Source organism: Bos mutus, chromosome 13, assembly GCF_027580195.1.
Source record: "Bos mutus isolate GX-2022 chromosome 13, NWIPB_WYAK_1.1, whole genome shotgun sequence".
Lineage (NCBI taxonomy): Eukaryota > Metazoa > Chordata > Mammalia > Artiodactyla > Bovidae > Bos > Bos mutus.
The window spans coordinates 19,943,963-19,957,768 of NC_091629.1; the positions used below are offsets into that span (position 1 = coordinate 19,943,963).

At 44.7% G+C, this 13,806-nt stretch overlaps 1 protein-coding gene across 2 annotated transcripts in view; it reads right to left on the bottom strand.

The window, feature by feature from the left end:
* Positions 1-13,806, bottom strand: part of ARFGEF2 (ARF guanine nucleotide exchange factor 2) — an 82,981-nt gene that overhangs the window by 43,610 nt on the left and 25,565 nt on the right. For both annotated transcript variants that reach the window (XM_070381076.1, XM_070381075.1), the window contains 7 exons: positions 9,705-9,773; positions 7,737-7,888; positions 5,379-5,509; positions 3,965-4,199; positions 2,744-2,843; positions 1,889-2,028; positions 451-559 (listed from right to left, as the gene is read on the bottom strand). In XM_070381076.1, coding sequence (XP_070237177.1) covers positions 451-559; positions 1,889-2,028; positions 2,744-2,843; positions 3,965-4,199; positions 5,379-5,509; positions 7,737-7,888; positions 9,705-9,773 — 936 coding nt within the window. The remainder of the gene's footprint in view (positions 1-450; positions 560-1,888; positions 2,029-2,743; positions 2,844-3,964; positions 4,200-5,378; positions 5,510-7,736; positions 7,889-9,704; positions 9,774-13,806) is intronic.

Consider the following 13,806-nt stretch of genomic DNA (forward strand, 5'->3'; position numbering starts at 1 on the left):
TGGATTAAAAAGCAGAACCTTTAAAACACTTCAGGTATTTCCCAAACTAAAGTATTTTGCTAATTCTAAGACAAGTATGGGCACCCCACTCCGGTACTTTTGCCTGGAAAATCCCATGGACGGAGGAGTCTGGTGGGCTGCAGTCCATGGCGTCGCTAAGAGTTGGACACGACTGAGCGACTTCACTTTCACTTTTCACTTTCATGCATTGGAGAAGGAAATGGCAACCCACTCCAGTGTTCTTGCCTGAAGAATCTCAGGGAAGGGGGAGCCGGATGGGCTGCCGTCTATGGGGTCGCACAGAGTTGGACACGACTGAACTGACTTAGCAGCAACTTAGCAAGACAACTGTATCAGGATAGCTTTTTCCAAAAGTTGTGGGCAGCCTATTGTGATTGGCAGATGGTGGCGGGTGGGAGGTGTGTGTGTGTGCACTGGGGGGTCTCTCACCCAGGCTGGTCTGATGGTTGGGATTCACATACAGGTCTTTGCTCCACTCCACCATGCACTTGAGGATGGACACGAGGCACTCCAGGCCTTTCTTCCTGAGACTGAGCTCCTAAAGGACAAAGGTGACAAGTACAGAGACTCAGCAGATAAACTAAGTGCAGACGTCTGGAGGGCTCTGGGAATCCTGTGACAATACAAGATAATCACTGACGTTTAGAGTTACTGACCCAAGAAGAGGGAACCCGTGACGTAAACATTGAGGGCTCACTGCAAAAACCATGATCGTCTTTAAAGGTGTTCATTACAAACTCCCTATCTGCAAAAATATGGGATGTGTACTTTACTAAAGTGAAGAGTATTATTTGGATTTTTAAAGTGAAATTCTCATTCATTGCTTATATAAATTAACAAAACAAAAAACAACCAACCAAACATTTAAAACACATTTTTTTTTTTTTAAAAAAGGGAGAGTCTTAACTAGTGACCCTGAAAAAAGAGAAAAGAATCTTATGCAGCAGATAAATGACCGTGGACACCATCATCCCCTGAACACACACAAAAGCATTCCATCTTAAGGCTTACTCTGCAGGTAAATACTTTTTTTTTTTTTTAAGTAGCACTTCTCGGGACTTCCCTGGTGGGCCAGTGGCTAAGACTCCATGCTCCCAGTGCAGGGGACCTGGGTTCGATCCCTGGTCAGGGAACTAGATCCCACATGCCACAACTAAAGAGTCTGCATGCTGCAAGTAAAGACCTGGTGCAAATAGATAAATAAATATATATATAAAAAAAAGTAGCACTTCTCAACTAAAAAGCTGAATGTGAATGTGAGTTGCAGGTCATCTTTTAAAAACTGCAAACATTTTAGACTCAAAATAGCATCTAAGATGGTTTGGCTCTCCCTGGGCCATCTAATGACAACTTTAGACCTTTGTTGAAGAAAAATGCCCCCATACACCAAAACTCTACGTGTAATTACAGGTGGCTCACAGACCTTGCAACCAATTTCTTCAGAGACCTCAGGTTAAGAACCCTATCGTCTTTGTAGGGAGGGAATCTAGTAAGAAGCAATCTCCTTTGCCTTTACTCTAGCCTGGGATCCTGTGTTCACACGATCTAAGAAAAGGTGACAGAGTCAACACGCTTCCTACAGGTCTCAGCTCAAGTCTCACTTTCTGAGGGAGATGACCCTGATGGCCCCACCCTCACCTCCAACACCCCTTCTCTAGCGTCCCTGCTTTATTCTTCCTGCAGCTGGCTTCTTCACTGCCTGCTTTTAAGTGTCAGGACCACAGCAATTGTGCACCTGGATGTGCCTGTCTGTGTTCTGTTCACTGCTGTGTCCCCAGCACCAAGGACAGTGCCTGGCACACGGTGGCTCGACAAATGTTTACTGAAATGAATGAACTGTGAACATAAATGTTCTCAGTGGTTTTACCTGCAGAGGTGTCATTCCCAGCTCGTGTCCACTTCTTCCCTGAGCGATTTTCGATAAATCGTTTACGAGGCGCTCAAAAATGTTAGCAGCATTTAAATCACAGTCGTAGTTGACGTAAATGTCTACAACACACTGGGCATCTTGGAAAATAACACACGGATGTTAGAGATTCTTAGTGAACACAGAGAACACGTGTGTTTCCTTATTAAATGAGAGTCCTTGGTCAAACAAAGTTTTCCCAGTGAATTAGTAACTCAGGCTGGACACGCCTCACTCAGGAAGTGTGTGACGGAAGGACTAAAAATGCAGGAGGCTCTCCTCCCAGGCCTGCCCTGGCACTCACTGAAATCTCAGGCTGCTCACTCAAACTCTCACAGCTTACTTTCCTCGTCAAAAAGGGAGAACAACTGCCTCATCCAACTCTTAAAGCCGTATAACTCTGATGAGGTTACTGTGATGACAAATAGATGCTCAGTTTATTGTCACACAATTGGGTGGTGTAAAGGGAAATGCAAATTTACTTTAGCACCCAATTAGGAGTTAGGACACTCATACCTGGGACTCTCTGACTTATAAACCATGTTCAGCTTGTAGATACAGTGACAAGTGTCCTAGTTTTTCAGGATTAGGAGGTTTCCCAGGACATGAGATTTGCCGTGCTATAGTCAGAAAGTCCCGGGCAAAACAGTCTGGTCATTAGGTGAGTAGCAGCCTTTAAGGGAATGATTTCCTCAGCACTTCATTACAACGTTAAAAGGAGGGGATCAAGATCTTCATCTGGACTGTGGAGAATGAAAGCCTCAGAAGTGTTTCTGGGTAAGTCAAAAGGATGAGCCCCACTCTGGGAGAAAGTACCTGCGCAGATCCTTGTCAGGGTCTGAATGACCATCCACCTGTGCTCGAAAGAGCTTGTTGACGTTTCTAAAATGTTCAGGAAAATCTCTTTGAAAAAGACCTATATGACAAGAAGAAGATAAAGGAGGACAGTAATTAATAGCTTAAATTAGGGCCCAAAACCCCTGAAGCCTTTACGAGCAGGCTGAGTCTATGAGTAAAGCAGGGAGGGAGGCCAGGGGTGGGTGTGTGTGTGTGTGTGTGTGTGTGTGTGTGTGTGTGTAGGTGTGTCTGTGTCTGTGCATGTCTGTGTTTAGGTGGCTGCTGTGTGTGTGTGTGCAGGTGGCTGCCCAGCACAGGAGCCTGGGTGTGTGTGGGAGAGTGAGGAGGGCAGGACCACAGTGAATACAGCCCCATCAGAGTACACAGTTGCTCCAGAGAAAAAGCCAAGAATTGCCACGTGGAAAGGCAGAATTGGAGTTGTGGGGTTTTGAGAGGAAATCAGAAATATGGATTTATATGGAAAATCGCATTTCCCGATTTTTAAAAAAATGTATATTTCTTTGGCTACTTCAGGTCTTACTTAGTTGTGGCACTTGGGATCTTTCGTTGCAGCATTCGAACTCCTAGTTACGGCACATGGGATCTAGTTCCCTGACCAGGGATGGAACCCAGGCCCCCTGCATTGGGAGCTCAGAGTCTTAGCCACTGAATCACCAGGGAAGTCCCTGACTTCTCAGTCTGGATACTAATTCAAGTTATTTCAAACAATTTATAGGCTAAACAAACATGTCTGGGGGACTGAGCCCAACAAAAGACTACACAATTTAAACCTTTGGTTAAAATGAAAGGTATACAAGATTTGGGGCTTCCCAGGTCGTGCAGTGGTAAAGAATCTGCCTGTCAATGCAAGAAATGTGGGTTTGATCACTGGGTTGGGCAGTTCCTCTGGAGAAGGAAAATGGCAACCCACTCCAGTATTCTTGCCTGGAAAATTCCATGGAAAAATGAGCCTGGCGGGCTACAGTCCATGGGGTCATGAAGAGTCAGACACGACTGAGTAAGCACACATATACAAGATTTGGGGGCAGTAACTTTTTATGAAAAGGAATTCTCTTGCTCAAAAAGTTCTTAGGGGTGCCAGCACGTAGACTGTGTAACTCCCACCAATATTTAACACATCATATAAAAGCGTCATCAAACTTCAAAACAAACCCCAAAACAGTCAATTGGAGTCCATACCTCTATTTGCATCTTCAGATGCATTTTAAAGTTTGAAAGAAGAGTGAGAAAAATAGCGAGAGAGAGCTCAAAGACATCAGGCACTGAGGAGACGCCGTTCTTGGACAACGCCACGCAGAGGTACTGCTTGATCGCGGTGATGAACATCTCATGAGTCCTGAAGACCGGGCCGGCGTTCTGCAACACGGACAGGAGGAGCTGCAGGGAGACCACCTTGGAACGCAGCTCGTGGGACCTGGCAGAGGAGACAGAGAACAAGGGTAGCGCTAAGAGGTAACATTTCAGAAAGGATGTTTAAGAAGGTCTCACTCCTCTATCAGTGAGAGGATTTTCTGAGAAGCCGGGGACTCAAGAATCAGCAACAGCACCTAAAATGTCAAGAGAGGGAGGGCAGCTGGCATGAGGCAGGTTCTCAGAACCCGCAGGCCCTGGGAGAACAAGAGCTGCCAACTGTTGTCTCTTTCTCCCACTCATAAAGCAGAAAATACAGCAGGAGCAAAATAAGTACAAACCGATTCTGGAAAGCTGGTTCTGCAACGAATCTAACAGAACCAATTACTTCACATCCATCATGTGAGACTGAACTGTCTGTCCTGCTCTGTGTTTAGAGACAACGAGAACAGGGCTCTTCATCTACCTGCCTCAGGCTCCCATCCCTGCCCACGGGATGGAAAGAAAGGGAAACCTTCCTGAGTCTTTTCCCTAATGGTCATCATATTCTCAACAGAAGAGGACTGTAATTAGCAACCAGTAATAACGACAATAACAGTGACTATAAACTATCGTGAACTACTGGGCCCTGTGCTTGGGATGTCAATTCTATCATTTCAGGTAAACGATCCTGTGAGTTGATTTTCCATATTCCCATTTTCCAGATGAGGTTCAGTAGCTCCTACGGGCATGAAGTTGGTCTCATGTGAGCCAGCAGCTCCCCATGGCTCCAAAACTTCTGCTTTGACACCCCACAGCACCATCTTCCTTGTGGTATATCCTTCACTCTAAAGGTCTGGCTTCTCTGGGTTGAATCTGGGGCATAAATCTGTACCCATGAAAACAGAAGTTTCCATTCAAGGCAAGAAACTGAGGTTCTCTATGCATCCAGGTGGGGGACTCTGACCTTCAGATGATTAAATTCATCAGTCAGGAGAAAGAGGGTGAATATTCAACTGAACGATTGTTTTTTAGTATATAAACCAAGGAAAGAAAAATTGGGCCCAATAATCTTGGTTCGTGGGCACATAATCTATGATGAGAGGACTGTGGGACCTTCATGAGCCTGAAATCATTGTAAAACAGTCCTGTAAATTCCTGCATTTACACCAACCAGGGGACAAGGCAGTGGGGTTTCTTGGAGCCCCTAAGATCCTCCTGGATCATTAGGATTATAGACGGCCAAGAACTGCTGTCAGCTCACTTTGGATCTGGGGGGCCTTCGCCAAGGGGTTTCATGGACAGCTTGCACAGGGAGCGAAACACCAGGAAGGCATCCTTCTGCAGAATGTGGGAGAACCTGGCGGCCACTGGATGTCCTTGAGCATCCGACTCCTAAGATCAGAACAAAGATGAGAAAAATCAAAGGGTCCAAACAAAAGGATGACTCTTTTCAAAAATAAGAAATGTAATTATCTCATGAAAATGTAAATTATTTACTCATTGGGGGAGGTGAAGGATGTGGGGGAGGAAACAATATGTCAAAACAGGAGCTTCTGGGGGAGTTGTCACAGCAATTCTAAAACTTCCAAGTCCTTCAAAAAGTGGGTGTGAGTGGTTTAAAATGATAAATGAGCAAAGGTTAAATCATAAAAAACCCCAAACGAATATAGATAATTTTATTAGTTTGGGTAAAAAAGATATTTCTAAGAATACTGTTGGGATTCGCAGGTGACTCAGTAATAAAGAACCTGCCTGCCAGTGCAGGAGATCTGGATTCCATCCTTGGGTCAGGAAGATCCCCTGGAGAAGGAAATGGCAATCCACTCCAGTATTCTTGTCTGCGAAATCGCAGGGACAGAGGAGCCTGGCGGGCTACAGTCCATGGGGTCACAAAAGAAAAAGATCTATCTACAAGGATATTCACTGTAGAACTGTCTCCTGTGATTAAACTGAAATAATCCAAAAACCTAATAGGGAACTGGTTAAACAGATTATGGTAATCCATGACAGAATTTCACATGGCCATTAAAAAATTAGTACTACTGATGTGAAAAGATGTCCATAAAAGTGTTGAGGGAACAAAGCAAGTTGCAGTCAAATATGTGACACAGATACCATGTGTGAATTTATACACATCCCTATATACATGCATTCATTAAAAACAATTTTTTTTATTGGAGTATAGTTGCTTTACAGGGTTGTGTTAGCTTCTACTGTATAGCCAAGTGGCTCAGCTATACGTATACATACATCCCTTCTTTCCTGGATTTCCTCCCCATTTAGGTCCCCACAGAGCACCGTGCTATACAGCAGGTTCTCACTGTTGTCTAATTTTATACATGTATCAACAGTGTATATACACCAATCCCAATCTCCCAGATCATCCCCCCAGCGCCTTCTTAATGGGGATGACAGAACCCCAAGGGGACTGCTATAGTCTGGATGTCTGAGACCCTCACTGAATTTCTTATGTTGAAACCTAATCCCTAATGTGATGGAATTTGGAGATGGGGCCTTTGGCAGTGAGGTGGAGCCTTCACGGATGGGATTACTGCCTTTATTAAACAGGCCTCAGAGAGCTCCCTTGCCCCTTCTGCCAGGACAGAGTAAGAAGATGGCTGTCCATGAACCAGGAAACAAACAGGCTCTCACCAGACACTGCAACTGTTAATATCTTGACCTTGGACTTCCTCGCCTCCAGAACTGTGAGAAACACATTTCTGTTGTTTATAAGGCACCCAGTATACAGTATTCTATTAATGCAGCCTAAACAGACTGAGACAGGGGCAACTGTCAGGGTGGAGTGGAGTAGGGAATAGTTGTAGAGAAAATCTTATTATTTTTATGCATAAAGTAGATAAACATACAGTACATAAACAGGTATCTAGTTTATCAATAACTAAAATTCCATGAAACAGGGTGATGAATAGAAAAAAGAAATACATAAAAAGGCTCCTGTGTGTGTGTGTGATCATTTGAACAGTTGGGACACATGGGAAAAGGCAGAGACTGAGTGAGTTCAGGAGGCAAGTTCAGATCGTATTTCTTCCTGTTTTGAATGTTTATATATAGCATTTTCAATAGAACAACAAAGCTATCTAAAAAAATAATGTAGCAGACACACTTAAGGGTGCCTGAAAGGATGTTCATAATGTACCTTAAATTTAAAAAGCGGGTTACAAAACAGCATGCATATCATGTTATTACATTTAAGTGGTTCAAACATGGGAGGGAGAGAAAAATCTATGGTGTAAGTAAAACCTTAACAAATGTTATCTCTGGGTTACATTATGGATGACTTCTACTTCCTTATTTTTCTTTCTCTGTATTTCCCTTATTCTTTCTGTAATCAATGTATACCATTTTGAGAGAAAAGAAAAAGGGCAAGAAATGTTAAGTTTTTAAAAGTTCTGAATAAATAGGGTTTAACAACATTACATACCACCAGCATTAACGAGCATGTTCCAAGAACATACAGAACATCAGGCCAGGATGGTGTGACTAAATAACTGAACAGGGCTTGCTGGTTTTCACTGGCTTCTTCTGACAGAGATATAACTCTGCATCTTACAGAAGAAGTAAACCTCGAAAGGAGTCTGCTAGAAGATCACCAACGCACCAGGTTATCTGCTGATGACAAGGACTGCCTGTCGTCCGCTATCCCGTTGGTCTGGGAGTTTTCATCAGCTGCAGGGGGGGCGGCACGTTCCTGGCACTCCAGTTCACTCAGGACCCTCTCGGGCTCCGTCAGCCCATGCTTTTGTGCTGCTTCTTAAAATACAATGCAAAAGTCATCATCGAGTCAATACTTACCCTAAAAGATGGCCTGACACCAAGAAGAAGTTTTTGGGTTTTTTTAAGTTTTTTTTTTTGTGTGTGTGTGTGTGTGGACCATTTTTAAAGTCTTTATTGAATTCATTGCAACATTATGTCTGTTTTATGTTTTGGTTTTCTGGCCATCAGGCATGTAGGATTTTAGCTCCCTGACCAGGGATCGAACCTGTACCTCCTGCATTAGGAGCACGTTGTCTTAACCAGAGAAGTCCCAGAAGTTATTCACATAACCTTCAAGCTACTCCTTTTTCCCTTTCTGGCTTTATGTGTCTGTTACCCACAGCCCCACTCCCAGGTCACTTTATACTATAGTCTGGGTCAATGGTACCTCCAGAAATGTGCAATGTAGCAGCCCTGTCCACCCCTACCTACTTCTGAAGATAATTAGAAGCAGATAAACAGAAATGCACAGAAAGGGTTACTAATGTAGGGGTCAGAGAACAAGAGTCACGTAAATGAAGAGGTTGATAGCTATGATAGAAAACCTTAGTCACAGTACGAGGAAAAAAAAGGAGGTCTGAGCTTCCTGGCAGCCATGTGGAAAAGGAAAAGACAAAGAATTAAATGGATTCCATCATTTCATGAAATAAGCATATCTGATGACTAGCAGAACAGGTGACCTCTATGAGAAATTTACCATGTGGATCGTTATATTAATATATTTAAGGAACACCAAACAACTCAGTAGCACCATCTTCAAAAATGGTTTCTAAAGCATATTCAGCAAATACTTATCAGGTGCCTACTATGGGCCAAACTCTAGGCTAGGGGCTGGAAGATACAGTATGAGCAAGACAGACAAGGTTCACCATGTGAGGACTTCATATACTCATATATTGGACCCAGGAAAGAAAAATCTAAAAGTATGAAATCAAATTACTTTATTTTTAAAGACATTTCTACAAAGAGTTAAACCAACAATAAAATCTATGACTATAGCTTGGTGGTACCTTAAATTAACAAAAAGACACGGTTTTGAGCGGTGGGTAAAAAGGTCAAAGGTCAATACTCTTTGACCTTGATGCTCACTCATTAAGAGATACATTTTAAAAGTCAGGACCCAGTATACATGTGTGCACAAAGATAAATCATTGAAACATGTCTCATGGAACAATGCTTAACACTACTACATGCAAGACATTCAGTTTGTACCTATTTTTGTTTTATGTCTCCCATTTAAAAACACGGATTACGAACCACTAATTTATTGACTTCTCAACCCATTAATGGTTTACTGACCCCGAAGCTCAGTGTTCAGCACATAACCACTGACCTGAGAGTTCGAGTAAAAACAAAAGGAAAAATCATCTAACAGTCATTTGGAGCTATCCAAGGTTAATTCCACTGAAACTACACCAAAAGCTGGGGTAGTTATGAATGAAGTCGAACAAAACTAACAGAGCTTCTCTATGCATGTGACACCTGCTGACATGGGGACTGTCCCCTGGACACATTGATGTCTAGCCCGGAAACTTCACTGCCTCAGGGCCCCCCGCCCACTCCTGGGGAAACCTGGCTCTACAGGGCATGGACCTCTGCATCTCCAGTGGCACACCCAACTCTAACACTGTCAGACTGCGCATCCTGAACCCAACCCGAGGGAGAATGAAACCCATCACGAGTCACAAGTGACTTCTTGGTTTCCATGAGTGTGCAGGAGGTGGTGGCGGTGGTGCACTCTACCACAACACACCTGGCTGGGCACTCGCGTGAAGGAGCAAGGAGGAGGAGAGGCTTGGTGCTTGGTTCTCACCTTTAACTGCAGACGTGACCACATCTTCTAAGATCTCCTTCACCACCTCCTGGGCTCCGTCTTCAGTCCCTACACACACACCAAATACACAAACACAAACGCACATATGTGGGCATTTCCAACGAGAATGAAGTAAGGTGGAGATTAAGTCAGTGTTCTCCAGAGTCACAGTCTGAAGCAAGAGTGCAAGTAGGCCCTCTCCAAAGCCAAACCTGACCACGTCCCAGGAAATGTGGAAACTTGGGGGCAGCCATCTGCTATGACTCAGTCTTCCCCCAGTGGAACTCTGAGACCCCGCAGTCTTAGACACTCTTCCTTCCTGAGTCACAGTTGCCGGCCCAGGGCCCCCTCCACCACCCTTGGGCTGCAGGCAGCAGCTGGTATTATCCAGCTATGGTTTCTGACAGAACAAAAGGAGAAGCGTCATCTTGCCCCTTCACCCTGTGCACCCAGAGCCTCGGTAAACAGTGTGCCTCTGGCTGCTGCTTTTTCCCACAGTGTAAACCAGACCTTAGCATGAGATTCCTCACGTGATAGTTGGGAACTTACTACATTCTAAATGGACTTATTCTGTAAGACGGTAACTGTTTAAGTGGAAAAGGCTCGCTACCAGTTGTTTTGGTAGAAAACTAGTTCTGGGAGAACCAGTAAACAAGCATTCGACTAGTCTTCTGGAAGTAAATATTAAGGGCCATCATGTTAAAGAAAATCAAAATAATCCTTCAAATTCTTCTTTAACAATGATTTTCCAATCAGGCCACGATTTTGCCTTTAGTCCTAGAGAAGCAACAGGGAAGTGTTTTCATTTCCATTGGGCACTTAACCCAAGTGAAAGAAAAATGCCGCCCCACACATCAGATCAGTAAACACAGAATGCTGCAGCCTTCAAACCACTCCAGACACCCCCTGCGGTAGGCCCTGAGGGAGCTCAGGATGGAGACAAAGGTCCTGGAGCCCTCAGCCACCCCCTCCAGTGGGTGAACCCTGAGGGGACGCAGGATAGGAACACACAGGAGACTGGAGCCAGAGAGCCGAGATACACATCAAAGGAATGATCTCAGTGAGCCCAGACTTGTGCACCAGCCTGTACACTGGAAAGCGCTAAACTTATGGGACTGATAAATCTGGTTTTCAATGCAGAAGACAGGAGTTAGAGCCTTGGGTCAGGGAGATCCCCGGAGAAGGAAATGGCAGTCTACTCCAGTATTCTCTCCTGGGCAATCCTGTGGACAGAGGAGCCTGGTGGGCTATAGTCCACAGGGCTGCAAAAGAGTCGGATACAACTTGGCGAGTAAACAACAAATGCTCTCCTAAGAGGGCAAAGAGAACTTGAATGGAGGTTAGAAAAGCCCTCAGTCACGGGCAAAATCTTCTAAACCTGTTTCTTCATCTAAATAAGATGGTTCAGTCTAGATTAGTGTTACCTAGGAAGAAGGAAACAGAACAGGCTCTATCTTGAAAGCAGGACTCTGTCTTGGGCCGGACTGTGGACTTTGAGCTATATGCCCAGTATCTATGGAAACGACATACCAACTGGAAAACCAGGCCCCCAGAAGGGAAAACCAGGGCCCCCAGAAGGAAGAGCCCCAGGGCTCTCCATCGCCTAACTGCTAAGTCACTTCAGTCGTGTCCGACTCTGTGCGACCCCATAGAGGGCAGCTCACCAGGCTCCCCCATCCCTGGGATTCTCCAGGCAAGAACACTGGAGTGGGTTACCATTTCCTTTTCCAATGCATGAAAGTGAAAAGTGAAAGTGAAGTCGCTCAGTCGTGTCCGACCCTCAGCGACCCCATGGACTGCAGCCCTCCAGGCTCCTCCGTCCATGGGATTTTCCAGGCAAGAGTACTGGAGTGGGGTGCCATTGCCTTCTCCATTGCCTAAAAGAATACCCTAATTACCTGTGTAACCGAATAGAATCATACATTCTATTATGCTTATTGGGGTATGACCACAAACCTATTGATAAGTGTCCACTGTTAACTACCTAGGCTTAAGGCATAAGAATCATGGGTTAACTATGATTGTAGCTTTCTTTTTCCTTTGTTCAGACTAGTTTCAGAGAGCCTTATACACTTAGGGTATATAAAGTTTTCACAAATGCTGGTTGGGATCCTTGGCTAAGAGGAGACTCTGCCTTGGGCCCACCGATGTAATAAACTGCACTCCACTATCTGCACTGTCCTCTCTGAGTGAGCTTGTTTCCTGGAACGCGGGGCTACAGCACACACAATCTTCATAATTTTTGCCATTTCATGTACCACTTATTATATTACATGTGTGAATATATATATATCTAACAGTGATCTTTAACTCACTGTAAGCAATAATATTCACACAACAAAGGCTTCAAACACTGATCACACTTTCTTAATGCATGTTAGAACAAATGTATAACTATTAAAATAAAAACCATTCACCTATGAGCCATGTAAAATCATCTCGTCTATCATGATTTGGTAAACACGTGTCTAGGTATTTCTAAGTTCCTTTCTAGTTCCAACATTCTCTGATGCTATGATTTAATAGAATTATGACGACAGGGTCTAATCTCTACTAAACATTCCAAAGCCCCCTGTACACTATCAACACCCAAGAATTAGCAGCCTGATGAATATGTTTCATCAGAAGAGCTGCGGGCTTGGTAGGTTGTTGGGCTGTTTTTCCCTTAATGAATGGGATGCAAGACAAAAAGAGCGAGGGAAGACATCTGTGAGCACAATGGTAACCGTGTACCTACCATATTCCGTATTAGCTATACACGTGTGTAAACGCTTAAGCTAATGCTGAGAGTTAAAAAGCAAGAATCTTAAAAATAAAAGAAAATGGGAAGTGACTATTGGGTACAGGGTTTCTTCTGGGTGTGATAAAAATGCTCTAAAACTGATTGTGGTGATTGTTGCTCAACTGTGTCAACATACTCCAAAGAACTGAACTGTACATTTTAAATAGGTGAATTTATAGAACTGAATTTCAATAAACCTGTATTTTAGAAAACTGACAAGAACAGTTGGGTCTTTGGAGGGCTGTGAATGGACAAATGGGGTGAGGTCGCCAGGGAACCCTGTTGGCCATGCCCTAAGGTTCACAGAAGCTAGCATGTTGTAGGCTCAAAGATCTCATTTTGTGAATTTACAGAGCACTCTGATCCACTTCTTGAACGGCTGATAAGACTGACGGAGTATCAACCTGGGATGAAAATCTGCCAAGGGGAGGAAGATCCTCTGGTCTGCTGGGGAGCTGTCATCCACACAGATTCCACTGGGAGGCACATTATCTCAGGAAGGCCCGGGAGGGTTCGCAGTGAAGTAGGACAATGCATGTGGAGTGCCCAGGTAGCAAGGACCACGCCTGGTACAGTGACTGCCTCGGGGAGGTGGGGGGGCCTCCCCGACGGCCAGTCCACAGGAGGGAACCAAGAGGACAGCTGGACACGTCATCTTGGTCACAGAGGCACTGGAGCCCCCGGGGGCCTCGGCAGCCTGGACTCTAGCCCAGGGCGCTGTGTCTGTCAGCCAGCACCTCTGCCATCTGCCTCTCAGGCTGCCCTTCCTCCCAGGTGCCTCACCCGGTTCTCCTGAAGGACGCGTTCTTTCTTTAGAGCCACATCTGGACAAGTGAGGCCTGCCTGTCCCTCTTAAGGGCGATGGTGCACCTCCACTTTGATCTACCACTTGGAGGTTTGTGGTCTGATTCCTACAGGCACTCTGATGCCCACGATCTTGGGAGAAGCCTCACGGGGTGTATTACACCTTGTGGCAACAAAATCCACAGCAATATGCTAAGTGTAAAGCATTCTGTGTTAGAGCAGAATTTTAGGTTCCTGGGTTTCTGTAAAACCATATTCTAGAAATCAAATCCCCCCCACACTCCATTCATTCAGGAAAAAAGGTATTTACTGACTATATGTCCTGGGCACCAAACCAGGTGTTGGGAATATTGTGGTGAACAGGGTAGCCGATGCCTTAGACCAGGAACAAGTGAACACAAACTCTTCAGTGACTTGAAGAGTGCCATGAGGAAAATAAGAAAGGGTGATGGGACAGAGTGATGGGGAGCTTCAGAGAGGGGATCAGTTAGAAACGAAACCTGGAGACAAAGGCGG